The 18,020-nt window shown below is 36.2% G+C and overlaps 1 protein-coding gene across 7 annotated transcripts in view; it reads right to left on the bottom strand.

Moving 5' to 3' along the window:
* The window catches only part of sdk2b (sidekick cell adhesion molecule 2b), a 316,027-nt gene that overhangs the window by 126,958 nt on the left and 171,049 nt on the right, over nucleotides 1–18,020 (bottom strand). Inside the window, exon 1 of one of the 7 annotated variants that reach the window (XM_051913943.1) lies at nucleotides 12,396–12,477. The exons of the other annotated variants lie outside the window; for them this stretch is intronic. Coding sequence (XP_051769903.1) covers nucleotides 12,396–12,429 — 34 coding nt within the window. The 5' untranslated portion in view covers nucleotides 12,430–12,477. Of the gene's footprint in view, nucleotides 1–12,395; nucleotides 12,478–18,020 lie in introns of those variants that run through there. 7 annotated transcript variants of the gene reach the window in all.

Genomic DNA, 18,020 nt, shown 5'->3' on the forward strand with positions numbered 1-18,020 from the left:
GATCCCCCTGAAAGGGACCCCCTTCCTAAAATATAAAGACCACTGTACATTTTCATGTATAAAGTCTCATTTACACTATGTGATAAATGTGATAGTAAAGAATATATATGAAGAGTTCAGATGCAAAAGCCGCTAAACGCCACCTCAAAAATGAGATGATGATATTGAGCGAATGCTCTCCGTACATAGTATACGTTCATCAAATACTTTCGCTTCAAAAACCGCTAAATCCCAGCATCAGCCCATTCAGTGATACCGCTTCGTTGACAGAAACCACTAAATGCCAGTTCCTTTTGTCAGCAAAAGCCTCTAAGTACATAGAAGAACCAATCAGAACAAGCCAATCGAATCATATGATTTCAAGATGAACGACGGAGTGCGTATGAGCTGGCTTTCAATTGCCGAGCTGCAAGTTTTTAGCATGTTTTGTCCATCGTTACAGTGGCAATGACAGGATTTTGCGAATAGCAAGTAAACACAACAGTGTTCCTTTTGCTGCTGTAAAACTGAGAGAAACGGATGTTTTACTATAGTCGTGTTTGCGTTCAAGTCACTTTCGTCGGGCTAAGATGGCGGTGTACCTTCTTTTAATTAATTACACAAAATACAGTGCTTTTATTTATTTTTTAACTCGTATTTACGAAATTGTGGTGGCATTCATGTGCGTTCAGCTCATAAATACGATCTTTCTGACATGATTTGAATGCACCATATGTCTTGTTGTCCAAAGAGGTTGACTTAGAGGTTTTTGCGAAAAAAGCACACATGGACTGCAGCAAAAGACAGTCAAATTTGTTAAATACCAATGAATTGACTACAGTGACATTTCTGAAAATAAGGCATTTCAATAACTGACTAATAACCTTTTCATTGCCATTAAAGTGAAATACTGAACCTAAACATAGGAGCCTGGTAAAAAATGCTCATTTAAAAGAAAAGATGTCAAATGGACGTAGAGGTTTTTGCAATGGAACTCTTCATACAATATGTTCTCCATGAAAAATAAAAATGGGCCTTTTGTATTGTCATGTATATCCTTCTTTCTTCTTGTACTTCCCCATTGATTTTCCTTTCTCCAGTCTGGCAAAGTCAACGAAAAATAAAAAAATATGCAAAAATGTAAAAAAAAAAAAAAAAAAAAAAAGGCTTGGGACAGTTAAGGCTACATCCAGCTAAATGAGGTCAGATGAAATAGAAACCTAAGAAGCGGGTCAATGTGTGCTGTCCCATTACTTGGCTTACTCTGATACACAGGACTTTCTCAAATCCTCACGTCCCAAACTAAAAGCTACTGTGATCAGCTGAACAATACCCTCGCTAAAATGCTATAATCCAAAGCCTGATGCATGGACCTACCTAAATTATCTGAGCCATATTTTAAGCCTAGAGACATCTTTCAGCTCAGAGGGCCGACTAACCAGTACTATACATTGCATGTTAATTAATCCCTAAAAGAAGCATTTTAGCATGGAAAAGAGAATTAAACTCTGAGCTGTGTTAGCGTGCTACTACTTCATCGTCTTTTATTTCCTCATCTACACTCTTTGTTAAGAAAATGACAGACAGCCCGATTCACACGGGCTACTGTGGCCTTTGAGAGAGAACATGTTAGGTGGGCTGCTTACAAGAACGAGAGCGGGTGCTGTGAAAATCCAGCTCAAAACCTACAATACGGATTAAATTCCCTTAAAAGCACAGGACGTGCTTTTTTATCTTACATACGTGTCACGTGAGAGCGCATTAAGACGGCTTGCGTGAGTGTCTGGGTGTTCTCACAGCAAGAGCGAGTCCGATCGATTAGAACATCGTGAAGGGAAATCAAAGACAACATGAAATGATGGAAGAAATGGAAAATCCAGACAGATTCTGGACTATTTTCCATCAGAGGCAGAGTTAAAACCAGCCGGCTTAAAAGCTCAGAAAGAAAAAGAATAAATAAATAAATAAAAGTTGAATCTGTGCAACGCCGTAGTACATAATGCTCCAGAAGACATAATGGTTGTAGGATCAAAGAGAGATCGTCATTCAGACCGTATTGTTTTCTACAGATTGGGTTAAGAAAAAAAATGAAAGGGCTGGACTATTTTTTACTTCAAACGGCCTTTGCTGACTTCTCGTATCCAATCCTCTTGATCTGGTATTTCCCAGAGGAGCGTTGTCTGCATTACGATTCACAACCTTATGTCAAGTACCCTAGATTTCAAACAACTGGATAGACCGCCTTCCTTACCTCAGACCCTTACCTCATTAAAGTCAGAGCTTGTTTTATTAGAAACGAGAAAAACAGTAATTTGTTCGTACCCGTACATTACAAACCCGACTGACTTCTTGACATTTCCTTTTTTTTGTCTTGTCTTGACAAAAGACTCGTAAGCCGGTTTGTAGGGTGCTTGTGCATGCTCTGTTGGAGAACATTTTTACTTTCAGGAGAGCACATCACATTCCATGTCAAGGCTTCAAGCGTCACAAATTCCAGCAAACACTGTACACAAAACTAATGGGATGTTTAAAGGTGTTGTGTGTCATGTAATCTTTCAATATATGAAAATATTTTCTTAAATCATATAAAGCATAAAAAGCAGAGACAACAATAAGTCATGAAGGTCGAATTCCTGAAGAGTGCTATCAAAACATGCTCTGTTTGTCCCATTCTGCCCAGCAATGGCTTAACCAATGGTGTGGTTTTTATATTATATAAATAAAAAATTATATATATATATATATATATATATATATATATATATATATATATAAATGCACATATTATATAATGCTTTCTTAATGCAATCAGTAGTTTGGGGTCCGTAAGATTTTTTTTTTTTCTTTTATGCTCACTAATGCAAATATAAATGCAAATATAAAATACATTAAAAACCATAATATTGTGAAATAATTTATATAATTTAAAAGAACTGTTTTCTATTTTAAAATATTTTCTACTTTAAAATATTTTTTTGCTATTTTAAAATGCTATTACTCCAGTCTTCAGTGTCACATGATCCTTCAGAAATCATTCTGATATGCTGATTGCTGCTCAAGAAATATTCTTATTATCAATGTTGAAAACAGTTGGGCTATATATATATTTTACATTTTTCAGAATTTTTTGATGAATAAAACGTTCAAAAGAACTGCATTTATTTGAAATATAATCTTTGTAACATTATAAATGTCTTTACTGTTAAATGTTATTAATTTAATGCACCCCTGTTTTTTTTTTTTAGATACTGGACATTCATTTTGATATTTGCTAAATATTACATTTAAAATGTTTAAATTATTAATAGTTTTACAGATTTTAAGTGAGCTTTAAGTGAGTGGTAGATAAATAAAATAATTTTTTTTTTTTATCTTTTTTTTTTAAATTATTTAGTGGTAGATAAATAATAATAAAAAAAAAATAATAATAATAATAATAAAAAAAGTCTAATATGGACTGATAACTGATGATATCCATCATGCATCCCCTAATCTAAAACATTTTTAACATGCACCAAAAAAAGGCTATCAGTCCATTCATCCTCAACTGCTGGTGTGTCCCACATCACTACTTAATCCCAACATCAATATGCAACCAGCACGACGGGCCGCTGTGTCTATTTAGGGCTGCGTGTCAGACAGCTGGAAGTGGAGCAGGCCTAGCAAGAAGTCTCTTACTTTTTATTGCCTTGAAATAAACACTGGATGGACGCACTGGGATGGCACGGGCCTGGCCCCGTATTTTCTAAGCGGAAAGAACGAGCGAGAAAATGAAAGAGAGATTAAACATTATCTCTGCCCACAGAGCTTCAGAGGGGGCAACTTCTGCTCTGCTTTGTTGTGTGATCAAAGGTGAATCACAGAGAGCAGATTTCAAGCAAAAGTAAAACTAAGCAAGTATTTATTCATCTAATTCCTCCCCAAGATGCCATGAATATGCAAGCAATTTCAGAAAAAAATGCCCTGAGGAACTTTTAGCATCTTAACCTTATGCAAACACAGCCTGTAGGGAATTCAGCAACGATTAGTTCTTTTCAAACTCAGGGTAAAGGAAAACAAAAGATGCCAGAGGCTGTTTTAGAGTTTTAATGTTTTAATGTTTCCACTTGTTGAGGAAAGATAACTGATTAAAAATCATTATTAAAGAAAGGAGAAGAGAGCAGTAAGTGCGCCTGACTCTAGGCTTCACTTTGATTGCCTCTATACCCTGACTTCCAGCAAACATTATCATAAAGATAACTACAGTTTAGTATATACTGTGTGGCAAACAGTTTGTGTTTGATGGACAGAGCTAGTGAGATAAATAAAATAATTTGAAGAAAACTGGAAGAAAAAAATGAAAAAAGATGAAAAAGTACATATGTGGGTAGCTGACGTGACATTTCAAGCAGCGCTATAAACCATCTAAAATTATTTTCAACAACAGTATTCTTGTCTAATTGCTGTCTAATTATTTATTTCACATGCAATCTTTATGGCCTCATTGATTAAGAAACTACATGGAAAATTTGTACCTTTAAAACTTAATTTGTCACATAACAGAACTAATTATATTATAAAAGTAACTTTAAAAAGTTTAAATGTGATTAAAAACTGGTCAAAAGTGAAAGTGAAGACTTTTACATTGTTACAAAGAAATTATATCACTGTTTCAAAAAAAGCAGCACAACTGTTTTCAACTGTTTAATAATAAGATAATAATAAGAAATGGTCTTGAAGACCAAATCATGATCATGTGACACTGAAGACCAGCGTAATGATGCTGAAAATTCAGCTTTACCATCAAAGAAATAAATGACATTTTAAAATATATTCAAAGAGAAAACAGTTATTTTAAATTGTAATAATATTTCATAATATTACTGTATTTTTGATCGAATAAATGCACCCTTGGTGAGCATAAGAGATTTCTTTCAAAAACATTAAAAATCTTACCAACTCTAGACTTTTGAACAGCAGTATATATAAAGTCTGTCTGATCTACAGAAACTTTGCTTTTGTGCTGGGGCTGGAGAGGTTTGAACTAAAACAAAATTGCATATATTACAGACTTAATGCACAGAGGCAGTATAAATGTAGATACATATGATTCATAATAGCAGGAGGCAATGCATCACACGCCTGAAAGTTAATTCTCACAGACGGCCAGTAGAAAATATGACATGCTAACTGACATTACAGTTTAGGTAGTTATTACATTGCCTACAAATAAGTGCTATATATATCCAAGTTTCAAATGCATTGATTTTAATGGGCATCTCAAAGAGGAAAAACTTGAACACTGAAGAGTTGAAAGTTGTGGTAAAAAGACTGAAAGGTGGGGTATGTATTTTTGAGACACAATACAAAAGAGCTCAAAAGAATATCACTGGAATGAAGTTTTATGACTGGGCAAGATCTTTAGGATACGTGTTTATATTAGAAAAGCTTTCCAGCGCTGGAGAGAGCTAAGAGGGAAGGCCTGAAACAGACGTGGAGGCTACTTTGATTCCTTCTCATGTGAGTAACACTGGGTTTGAGTGTCATTGATGGTCTGGAGCTGCTGTTCTGTTGGCGACTAACAACGAACACTTGTTTGTATTTACTCTTGTGTACTGTACGTTCATTTTTTGTGCTTCCTTGCCATTCGTTCATCATCTGCGCTTTATTTTTCGTGAAGCATTTTGTTGCATGTCAGCTGTGATAAACGGACATCCACTCTCGCACTGCGTGTGTAACAGTGGCCAGATAGTGAGAGTTTTGCAGTGAAACCACTACACCCTGACGACCGCTAGAAAATGCGGTGTTTAGCGTCATTGTCAGTGCACTCGCCTTGCCTGCCAGCAGCGGACGGGCCGGGGTTTGAGACCGACTTGGAGCAGGGTGTTTTGGAGGCGGAGCAATGAAGAAAGGGGTTTCAAATATAAAGATTTCAAATATCAACAATGTCCAACAGCATTGTTGAAAAAATACATACCCCACCTTGAAGTGCAAATGCAAAATAATAATAAAAAATGTTTAATTCTATTCTACCTATGGTATCAATAAACAAAACATAATTCACATGCTAAACACGTTCAGGCCTGACCACTAGAGAGTGTTTTAGCAGTCAAACTAATGAATGAAATTTGCAAGGTAACAATGCGAATGGTCATAAAATCTGTACTGAAAGCACTTTGCACGCCCCAGTTTCCATTATTTCAGATCGTTTCTGAGTGCTAGGTGGTGATGGAAGCAGACTACTGTGATTTGGCATACTTTACAGGGAAAAAGATAACTGCTGTCATAACGATTCTAAAAATGTACATAAACATGTCTTTTAAATGACATTCTGTTTACCGCCTGCTTACTGTGGGAGTTACTTGCACAATGTTAATTGCAGCAGGCAAGAGTTTTGTACATTAGGTGGGAATTTTAATAAGCCTATGATATGAAGATTAAAACAAATAGACATGTTTGCACAATTAACAATTTAAATACAGCATAGTGCTATTTTAACACACAAAGTGCCACTTTTAAAGCTGTCTTGGTTCTGAAATAATTTTTCCCATAGGGATTGTAAGGATTGAAATACTACTACTACACTCTAAAAAGTAATTCAGGGGATTTGTTACCACAACTTGAATGAATCCATGGTTGCAAGTTAAAAATTCTAATTTATTGTTTTAATTAAACCTTTTAAGTTGCAAACATTATTTTGTAGAGTTCTGTTGACATAATAATGTTGATCATTACATCAACTTAACATCGTCTGTAATTTAAACTCAAATTTCTGCGTTGATTGGCTTTTTTTAAAAAATAGGTTGTAGTAACTTAATGAAACTGTCTTGATAACTTTTGAAATTAGGCAGTGTATTTCTAGTTCCCAGCATGCTTTGCATAGGACTGGATATAGGAGAATACAGTAAATGTTCAAATTAAGTGTTAATTTATTTGTTTTTAGCGAAGGAAAAGACTTGTTAGTGTTTAATGCTGTTATGTTCGACATTTAAAAGAGTTTCTGTAATGTTGAAGTTTTTGTGGTTACCATTGTGTGATACATGAAGGTAAACACTATTGACTCTATAAGTAATGACTGTGCTAATGCTAGTGACAAGTAATATCTTACTTGTTCATTAAATATACATGTTAAATAAGTTATGTCAGCATGTGCTTTGATAGCTGTTGATTTGAACTGAAATAGATAAGATTAATTGGGCTACAACTCTGGTAGTTGGAGCAACTTAATTTTTTCAAGCAATCAGCTTAAAACTTTGTGTTTCTGTTATGCATTAAGTAGCTTGTTGGTTGTACGTAAATTCACATTTACGTAAGTTGTCATAACTCAAAAAAATCAATGCAAACTGTTGCGTTTTTTTTTTTTTTGTTGTTGTTGTTGCGCCAACACATTTTTTAGAGTGTACTACTACTACTACTACTACTTATAATAATAATAAATACAATTTATTGAATCTAAAGAAAGAAACCAAACCAGCCACCTCTGCGATGAATCTCAGCATTACAAACTTTAATAAGTTAATGTTAAAGTTAATTGAACTCTTGTGTTCTATTCCTCATCAGTCACTGGGTATGTTGATTAGACAAACCAGTGTTTTAATTTCCTGCCTGTCACACAGAAGGATTTTCACACCACAATTATGTACTTTACAAGTGTCACTATTCGACATGTCACTAGCTGACAAACAAGTCTACTATCGTGCAAGCGGGAAAATCTAGCCGTGGGCTTTATGATGGATCTTAATCCCTGGCGTATTTATAGAGGAAAACATATTTTGCTAGAGTCAGATATGGTGATTCAAAGCTGCAGTCCATTGTATGTGTAAAAACAGATTAGAATAAAGTAACAAACAGATATGGATAAGAAAAAAAAAAAAAAAAAAAAAAAAAACATCCCAGGACAAGTTTCCGCTACACTCCTTCAGATACTAAATCTATGAAGCTATAACCAATCAAATGCACTATTTCCACAGTTGCCTCTATTGTTAGTGGCATATAAAATGATTGATGTAAAGAAAAATGGAGTGGGAAAAATGTTGATGGCATGTCAGAATGATAGATGAAGAGATCTTATCCCGTAAAATCCAGTTGTTGAGTTGCCCCGCCGAGTACGGCATCCCCCTCTGAGCAGCCACCCCTCCTCTGATAGAGAGGTCCTGACGTGCTGCTGGGATTTGACCCCTACCCATCCCACTCTTTCTCACACTTCTTTCTTTCTCTCTCTATTTCTCCTTCCCCACTGGGTCTACTCTCAAAACCCTTGGCTTATCCTCCTGCTACTGATAAAAAAGTAATAAAGCTTCTTAATGGCACATCAGTTTCTCCCTTTCCCATCTCTGCGATCCGCAGTGAATTCGGGGTCCCTGAAAATAGCGCTTTGTTGTTTTATGAAACAAAAGGAACAGGCAAGCGAGCATCTACGAGCTCCCTCGTGGTCTCCAGGTCCACGGTCTGCCATTCCAGAAGGCGAAATAAGCAACACTCTCAGACTTCTCAACGGATCTTCCCTTCCCCGTATCCTCCGCTGAATGGTCGCTAATGGCTGTTGAAAAGACTCGGCTTTCTGAGTCCAGGGAGGAAGAATCTCTAAAGGAAGGGGTTCTGGAAGTTTAAGATGGTTCTTTGAAGGTTCTTTTCCTGCAAGTGAAGAGCTAGTGATTGGGGTCAGTGCGACTCTTTATAAATGGAGAGTTTTATGTGTGCCAGTCCATCAGGTCGAAATGTTCACCTCAAAGGTTTTTTTTTGTGATGACAGTATCTTTCTGATGATCTGAGAGAGAAGGTCGATGTTATTTGATGCTGTTTGAGTAATATTTCTATTCAAGGTGACCTGAATGAATATGAGTGAACATGTTTATTCACCAAGTTTTGATACTGCTCGACCAACTACTTGAAAGATGTAAGTGCAAATGTGACCTGCTCCATCACTTTGAGTCGTTTTGACCCAGAAACAAATTTTTTATTACAAAAGAAAAAGTGAAAGGAAGAGAAAGTAGAATGAAAAATGAGGAATAACTATTGGTAAAAATATTTCTTTAAAGGAGATGTTTATTGGTATAATTGTATTAAATATGCTTGAATTGAAAGACATAATAAAGTATAAAAAAGAAAAAAAAGAAACACATTTGGAGTTTTACGGTATTTGCTGAATGAAAAAAGAAAGAAAAGTCTCAGCTTTCTAGTGATATAATAATTGTTCCTACTCAAATTTGAGATATAATCATTGTGGCTGTCATAAACAAACAAACATGTTGTTGCCATAATTAGGAGAGTTTTTCAAACAAACATACACTACCATTCAAAAGGTTTGAGGTCAGTAAGATTTTTTTTTTTTGATGCATGAAACTAAAAGTGATAGTATAATTATACAAAAATCTTCTATTTCATACAATTGTTGTTTTTTAACTGTCCATTCATCAAATAATACTAAGACAATAAAAGGATAATTTATGATAGTAAGAAATCTTTCTTGAGCACCAAATCAGCATATTAGAATGATTTCTGAAGGATCATGTGACTCTGAAGACTGGAGTAATGATGCTGGAAATTTAGGAATAAATGGATTTATTATAAATTAGAAAACAGTTATTTTAAATTATAATAATATTTACAATATTATTGTTTGTACTGTATTTTTGATCAAATAGATGCAGACTTGGTAAGTGTACAGACTTTTTCAAAGACATTAAAAGATCTTACCAAACCCAAACTTCTTAAAGGGGTCCTTGATTATGATTTCACTTTTTTAACTTTAGTTAGTGTGTAATGTTGCTGTTTGAGCATAGACAACATCTGCAAAGTTATGACGCTCAAAGTTCAATGCAAAGGGAGATGTTTTCTTTTACAGAAATTACTTTTTAAGGACTACAACAAATGGCTGGCTGGGACTACAACAAGCTTCTTCCCGGGTTGGTGACATCATGTTGTAGAGTGTTGTTATCATGCCGTCATTTTACGCCGGACTGCTTCACAAATGAGGGTCAATTCAACGCTGGATTTGCACAAAAGATTACCATGACGGCACATGCTAGTCGATGAGTTGAATCAGCTCCACAGCAACTACATAAATGTATCCACTAACCGTTCAGAAATGTCCAGATGTATTCTAAATGTTGTAACTTCTGCCTGATTCTCTCCATCAGTGTCTGAACACCGTTACTGACAATTGTCATTTTGGCTGCGTGAGATTCTCCAGCTTTGTTGTTGTTGAGCAACCGAAGCGCGAGCTGTTAAAGCTCCGCCCTCTTCTGGAAAGGGGGCCGGGAGCAGCAGCTCATTTGCATTTAAAGGGACACACACAAAAATGGCGTGCTTTTGCTCACACCCAAATAGGGGCAAATTTGACAAGCGATAATAAATGATCTGTGGGGTATTTTGAGCTAAAACTTCACAGACACGTTCTGGGGATAGTATGATTGTAGTGATATACTCCTCTCCAACTTTATTTCTAGTGAACTAACAATCTTTGAGGTTAGTTCTGAGGTAAATGTAACATCATGTGACATGCAGTTCACAATGTGTTTTAAGTATGTCTTTCCTTGATTGATACATTGAGTTACATAAGGGATAATATATACTGTATTTATGAAGTTGCACTCTAAGAAAGAGACAATCAGTTCACATCGATTCACTTTGAGGCAGATAGGCCTACTGAATAAAAAGCATCAAATTTGAATTAAAATGTACATAATTTGACTTTGTTTTATCAAAAATAACATACACATAAAAGATCTTTTGGTTATAATCACAAATATTCACACCACAAATATTCTTCTAGAGAAGATCAGTTGATCCTTGCAGCCACACTTGTTAACATTATCTTTTCAGCACTTCTGAGCATTGAATGGAGCTAGTTAGTCTTTCAACATGTTGCAACAGAAAAAAAAAAAAAAAGAAAGAAAGAAAGAAAAAAAAAAAAAAACTTAAGCCTTGACGTACTTCAAGGGTCCAAGATAACCCACAGAAGCCAGAGGTCTAATCGAATCAGTCCTTCAACCTTATGTTTACAGCCAGGGAATCCTTTAGACGGATGTTCTCCCATCCAATCAATCCTAATCTATAGAGAGAATTACACCAAGGTCTAGTTTCCTGGAAGAAATCAATGAGGTTACTTTTTCACCTGAGAAAAAAAAGAGTCAGGAATATATTATGTCAACAGATGACACCTTCAAAATCACTTTGAGATAAATGTAGATGTTTTGCTAAGGTTTTCCTACACTGTGCCTCAAATGTCTTCAGCACTTCTATGACCACAATATATAGTTATTCTCACTAAAGATGACCAAATTATACAAATAGAAAAAAGGATTAGACAACCGAACAGACCTTGAAAAGACAAATATCAGTAGTGACAAGGCAGGCAATTGAGAACTCGGATGATGAAAGCCGCCCACTCCCTGACTCAGCCAGAGAAGGGATTGTTGGAAATAAAAGGAATGGTAGAGGCTGGCTGGGGTGATGTCTCTGCGGGACAACCTCCAGACAATAAAAGCCATTATGCTTGCTGTGGGTTCCTGCCATTAGGGTTCCTAAAAGCCTGATCAGGACCTCACAGTCGGCCCTCCACCTGCCTGCTTGAGCCAACTTGACAGCTCAGCCCTGAGTAACCTGCCCCCATACGCCCGGAGGCATGTCCTGGGTATGTGGGCAGCGAGAGACATGCCTTGATTGTGCATTCACCCGGCTGATTTCCAAGAAGGTACACAACTGAACATCAAAGAACACTCTGAGCACAAGCAAAGCATGAGCTTTTCCTGCCATGGAGAGCAAGCACAAATGTGTTACCAAATAATATTTGCTCATGCTTTTCATGATCTGGGGACATTTTCATACACCAGAAAACATTAAATTGGTCCTATTTACTTTCTTAACACACACTCATGGTTCTACAGTGCAGTTATTCCAAAGAATAAAATAGTTAGTCTTCATAATCTTTCATCAAAATGTATGCACTAATGTGCCAACTTGTTCACCTTTTCAACTAACAATGGTTGTCTAGGCTGTAAAACAATCACTTTAAAGGTGAAGTGTAGTTTTGGCACCACCAGTGTCACCAAAGAGAATTGCAAAAATAACAACAGGTTTCTTGAACCCAATTGGTTATCCAAAAATATATTGAGTCATTGTGTGGTGCTGGTTGGGATGTCTGAACAAACTGACTAGCAATGTTTTGATAGTTCCACAGAACAAAATGGCACACACGTGACTTAAATGACTTACTTTAAGCTATCTCTGCATATTAAACTATGGTATATAACACACTTCTGCATATTAAACTATGGTATATAACACACTTCTGCATATTAAACTATGGTATGTAACACAAACTTTCTGAAATCAATCAATCAATAATTATGACAGTAATTTAATGTTGGTTAACATTAATGCAATAAAGATTAGCAAAGTAATAGCCAATAATAATACTGAAATAGGAGTGTTACCGTTGGTATACGCTGAGAACATCCATGTCACCATCTCGGTTCCCAGCAGGTAGAGGCTCAAATAAATATGGCCTGATTCCTGGGAAAACATCATCCTCTCTACAACCTACTGCAAGCTCAGTTAGATCTGACTCCATTCTGGTGTGAAACGCCCACTTTTCATCATCCAATCAAAGCCAGATGAATAAGATTAAGACCCACCCTCCTTTTTTTCTTGTTAAATATCCTGTCACATTACAGAGTTGAGTGTAAAAACCTTTTCATGTGGACTTTAACATTGCCATGCTAACATCTAGAAATTAGTATTTGTATATAAAAAAAAATATTTACAACATATAACCACTATTGTTCAAAAGTTTGGGTTTAGTATTTTTTTTTTAAAGAAATTAATTATTTTATTCAGCAAGGACATATTAAATTGATCAAAAGCGACAGTAAACACTTTGTTACAAAGGATTTCTATTTGAAATAAATGCTGTTCTTTTGAGCTTTCTATTCATCAAAAAATCCTGAAAAATATGTATCACGGTTTCCACAAAAAAATAAATAAATAAATAAAATAAATAAATAAATAAATCAAGCAAGCAGTATAGCTGCGTAATGGAATGTTTTCTGAAGGATCATGTGACACTGAAGACTGGAGTAATGATGCTGACAATTTAGCTTTGTAAAATAGAAAACAGCCATTTTAAATTAGTCCTTAAGGCAACCTGATGACTTTTACATCGTTAACTTTTGAATAGTAGTGTATTGTTTGTGTCATGTATTATATGTTGTATTATGCTATTAGCAATCCACCAAGTCAAATTTCTGCAAAAAACTAATGTGATTTTTAATTCCAACTCTGATTAAGAGATGCACAGAAATGAGCACAGAAATGTGTACCATCTAATCTAATGATATATCAAAACATATATGTGTTAATCATGACAAATGTGAATGTTTCGCCGAGCTTCACTATGACATCTCGTCTCTATAGGTGTTTGTGTGGCTTTGACAGATAGCTGTGCTATGACTTCACTTCCTGCCTCTCCAAGCATGCAGATCAGGCAGATAGCTGGGCCTCCAAATCCCAGCCCACAGCTAAAACTGGAATCACACAAGCAAAAATAAGGAAAGATGGAAAAGAAAGACAAGGTGACAGGGATATCACGCGCTCTCTCTTTTCTCTGCCCGCGTCTGTCTATCTCTCTTTCACATTTTCCTTGTCTTTTCTCCTCTGTCCTGCAGTGTGAGCTGTCTCGCATGGCTGCCGGAGCATCTCCCATCGCTGGGAGGCATTCGGAATGAGCAAAGGGCCCGGCACACATCAGCCAAATGGCTTTTTCTCCATGAACTCTGCTAGTACTGCCTGTTCCTGAGGTGTAGAATGCAGGAGGAGAGAACAGGTCTATTGTACAAAACAGGGATTTTCATGACGTCAGCCCTAATTGACCTCTCTTAAAGGGAATAAAAATAAAAAATAAAGTGTCTGCCAAAAATAAAATGTCTGCCATCATCTACTCACCCTCATGTCATTTGAAACCTCTATGATTTTTCTGTTTAGGTGGAACAGATGAGGAGATGTTTAGTAGAATGCCCATTTGCTATTTTACTGTATATACAATGAAAATATGCAGTGATAAGTTCAAAAAAGGACAACAAAAGCACCATAAATGTAGCCCATATGACTTGTGCGCTACATTTCAAGTTTATATGATAGTAGGGTAAGCTTATTTTTCCTTTTTATTCAGTTTTAGTTATTTTAGTACATCAAGTTTTAGCTAAACGAAAATAGAGTTTTTTTAAAAAGTCTAGATAGTTTTTATTAATTTTTATTCAGTTTTAGTTTTACTTCTTTTAGTACATCAAGTTAAATTGTTAAAAAAATTTACCCTTTAAGGTCAGAATCAAGTGAAAGATTCTGAAAAGCCTTCATTGGTCTGGTCACTGCTGACTTTTTCCTCCTGTTTTCCCTCCTGTGTTAATTATTCAAAGCAAACTCTTTCTCCTTTTTTTTTTTTTAACTAAACAGCCAGGTGCTTCTGAAGGATTCATGCTAGGCTAATCTCTCTCATCCCAAGCCATTTACTCTCCAGCAGTGCCGAAGAAAGCCGCAGGTCTGTCAAAAACTCTTGAGCCAGTGAAGACTTCAGGCAACCATTTAGACAGGGTTTACTTTGAATATCGCTGTGTGTGACTTGTTTGTGTCGCAAGGGGAATCGTAAAAGGACAAAATCCTGTGTGCTTTCTGTTAGCGACACTGAGCAGAACATGAAAGCCGTTCTCACTCCGCTAATACAGCAGCGGAGAACTCAGAGCCAAAAGCCTGAGGGGACCAAACAAGCTCCTACACACCAGTTATGCTTAGATAAAGAAAGAGAGAAAGAGAAAGCCAGAAAGAAGATGAAGAATAACACTTTTCAGCATTTCACAAGTAAGATCCATCCTTGTTAGTGGCTTGCAAGCCAAGCAAAAGTGAAGGAAAAAAAGTGTTTCAAGAGACTCACTAAAGGCACGCTTTGCATCAACTTGAGTGACTTTTTTACCTTCTATATGTGAAAGGTGGTTTTAGCAGCATGAAAATGAAAAGCGAGACCACTCTAAACCTGCGCAGACATACAACCGTAAACATACACCCCCGTATCCCTCTAATTTCCCTCCTGAGAATCAGATCAGGAGGCGTTATTCAGTTTTTCCATCTATCCTTTGGGGAGAGTTGAGAATCTCTGTCCGGTGTCTGAGATCTATAGCTGGTTGGAGGAAGACGCGTGGGCCCTGGATCAATGCAAGAGGCACTCCGCAACTCTTTGAGCCTTGTTGGTGGGAGACAAGCGCCATAACTGCAATATGGATGCAGGAAAGATCAAACAACTGATGGAGGAGACGGAAACTAGGGGATAGAGCAGGGAGAGGGGGGAAAGCAATCAGAGAGACACATGGGACTTCACAAAAAGACAAAAATAAGACGAAAGAGGGACCACAACACTCTGTTGCTTGGTACCAGAAATAAGACAGGAGCAAAGAGAGAAAAACACTTTTTAAAAAGTTAGTTGCTCTGTAAGAGGTATTACTGTACTTGTATAGTTTCTTTAGTGTAGACCCGGGTTCAAATTTCAAACTATTACTGTATCAATAGAGTATATATCTGCTTTTATACAAAGCTCTGTCATGAAACTCTAGATGGTGCCGACTGATTAGTCCTTAAGGCAACCTGATGACTTTTACATCGTTAACTACATGGCACAAGCTGATTGGTCCCTGTGGCATCTGCAGCCAATGAGCTTGCTGATCAACATGTAAACAGCTGGTTAGCATTCACGATAGCAGTTTGCAGTGCACTTTCAGAGTTCCTCCGAAACCCTCCACCCTCCCCAGCTCCACCTGTATAGATCCGTTATGGGTAATTTATATATTTGAGCAGCAGAAGTATGTTTTATACGGAGCCCCGCACATGACATGCAAGAAAAAAAAAAAATCGTGCGCACGATTTATTAATTCGTTCCCTCAATTTACTAAATCATGCGCACGATTTACTAATTCGTTAGCTCGATTTACTATTTCGTTCCCTCGATTTATAAATCATGCGCATGATTTATAAATCGAGGGAACGAAATAGTAAATCGTGCGCACGTTTTAGTAAATTGAGGGAATGAAATACAAATCATGCGCACATTTTAGTAAATCGAGGGAACAAATTAATAAATCGTGAACACGATTTAGCCTATTTTTTTTCCTGCATGTCATGTCCGGGGCTCCGTAGTTTTACATACTCACAGCAGTGTATCGGTGTATGTACTTGCAATAACAAGTACCTGTATTGCTCTGCAGCAGCAGCAATAATCTACAACAGCAGCAGCATAGCAGATCTATTCCATCAAGACCAAATACATTAACATTGTCATATCCATTACCATGCTAAAATGCTATATATGCTATATATATATATATATGATCTCCAAAGAATTGTCTTCTTTTGAGGGCTTAATGATTAAGCATATGACAGTACATTAAAATAATTACATTATTTTATTACTTTTTAATATGATACAGCGTTTTAGACAAACCTTTTTTATTTTACCTACAATATTTACGCAACTGGCACATTTTTAATGTTCTAGAAAATGGGAGAACAGAGGAAAAATCCAAACAACTTGTTTCATCTGTACATTAGATGAAAGTGTAAAGAGCACAGGAAATGAGAGAGGAACATGAAATGGGGAAAAGATCAAACTTTAACATCTTTCAAAGCTGTCTCTTTCGATCCATCACCCTTACATTTGATTTCAAAAACAGAACTAGTCAGTTAAAACTTCTGAGAAGGAAACTGACAGGATTGAACTCTATTCCACTGTACTTCACCAACAAGGTCCATGTAAATCCTAAAAAAAATAAATAATAATAATAAAAAAAAATACAGTTGGACGTGTCCATCAATGTCCAGACAGCATTATGCGTAACAGCTGTAGTGATCTAGCTGAACTCTACACAGTTGAATCTCTTTTCTTAAACTGTTAAACTGTGGAGAAGAGAAGCGCACACTTGGAAGAACTGATCATTCAGACACGCAGAAATATCTGAGAAAGGATCTGTGAAGGATGTAGTTTCTAAATCTATTTGAGCGTGCTCTTCGGTGCAGGATTAGCATTTCAGCTTCAAATAATGGCAGAAAGATCTTTTCAACAGCTCATCTTGTCCATAACCAAGATGCCCTGCAGCAGATAGGAACCCTTCTTTCTCAGAATACCAAATGCATCATTTTCTGCCAGTTTAGCAGGTAGAATAATAATATAAATCACATTTTATTCAGATATTGCTTGCTGGGCTTACTTCACCTCCCTTCTAACACTGCTTTTAACACTGTATATTCTGATACACTATATAAAAATTTCTTACATGTGAGCAGTGTTACTTGTTTAAAACGCACTGGCACCGGCGTGATGTTAGGGTATTGTGGGTGGTTGGGGTTGGCAAGATGTTTTTTTTTTTTTTTTTTAAGATTTATTTTGCGTTTTTGCCTTTATTATGACAGGACAGTAAGTTGACAGGAAATGAAATTGGAGAAAAAGAAGGTGACGAGATCGGGAAAGGCTAAACTGTATGTCGGTGCTGCCCACGAGGCTATTGGCGCAGACTTTAAATGTTTTTCAAATACATCTCTTATGCTCACCAAGGCTGCATATATTTGATCAAAATACAGTAAAAAGAATAATATTATGAAATATTATTACAATTTAAAATAACTGTTTTTTTTATTTTAATTTATTTGAAAATGTAATTTATTCCTGTGATGGCAAAGCTGAATTTTCAGCATCATTACTCCAGTCTTCAGTGTCACATGATCCTTCAGAAATCATTCTAATATGCGGATTTGGTGTTCAAGAAACATTTCTTATTATCCGTGTTGAAAACAGCTGTGCTGCTTAATTTTTTGTGGAAATCGTGACACTTTTTTACAGGATTTTAATAGAATTTAACAGTATTTATTTGAAATAGAAATCTTTTGTCACATTATAACCCCAAAAATGTACTTAAACAGTAAAAACATTATCCTACAAAAAATGTTATCCTATAACATTAGCCATATTATCCTACATAAACGTTAAAAAAAACTGATCTGCAGAAATGAATCACACTTTCCATAAC

The sequence above is a fragment of the Ctenopharyngodon idella genome, chromosome 12 (assembly GCF_019924925.1).
Source record: "Ctenopharyngodon idella isolate HZGC_01 chromosome 12, HZGC01, whole genome shotgun sequence".
NCBI lineage: Eukaryota > Metazoa > Chordata > Actinopteri > Cypriniformes > Xenocyprididae > Ctenopharyngodon > Ctenopharyngodon idella.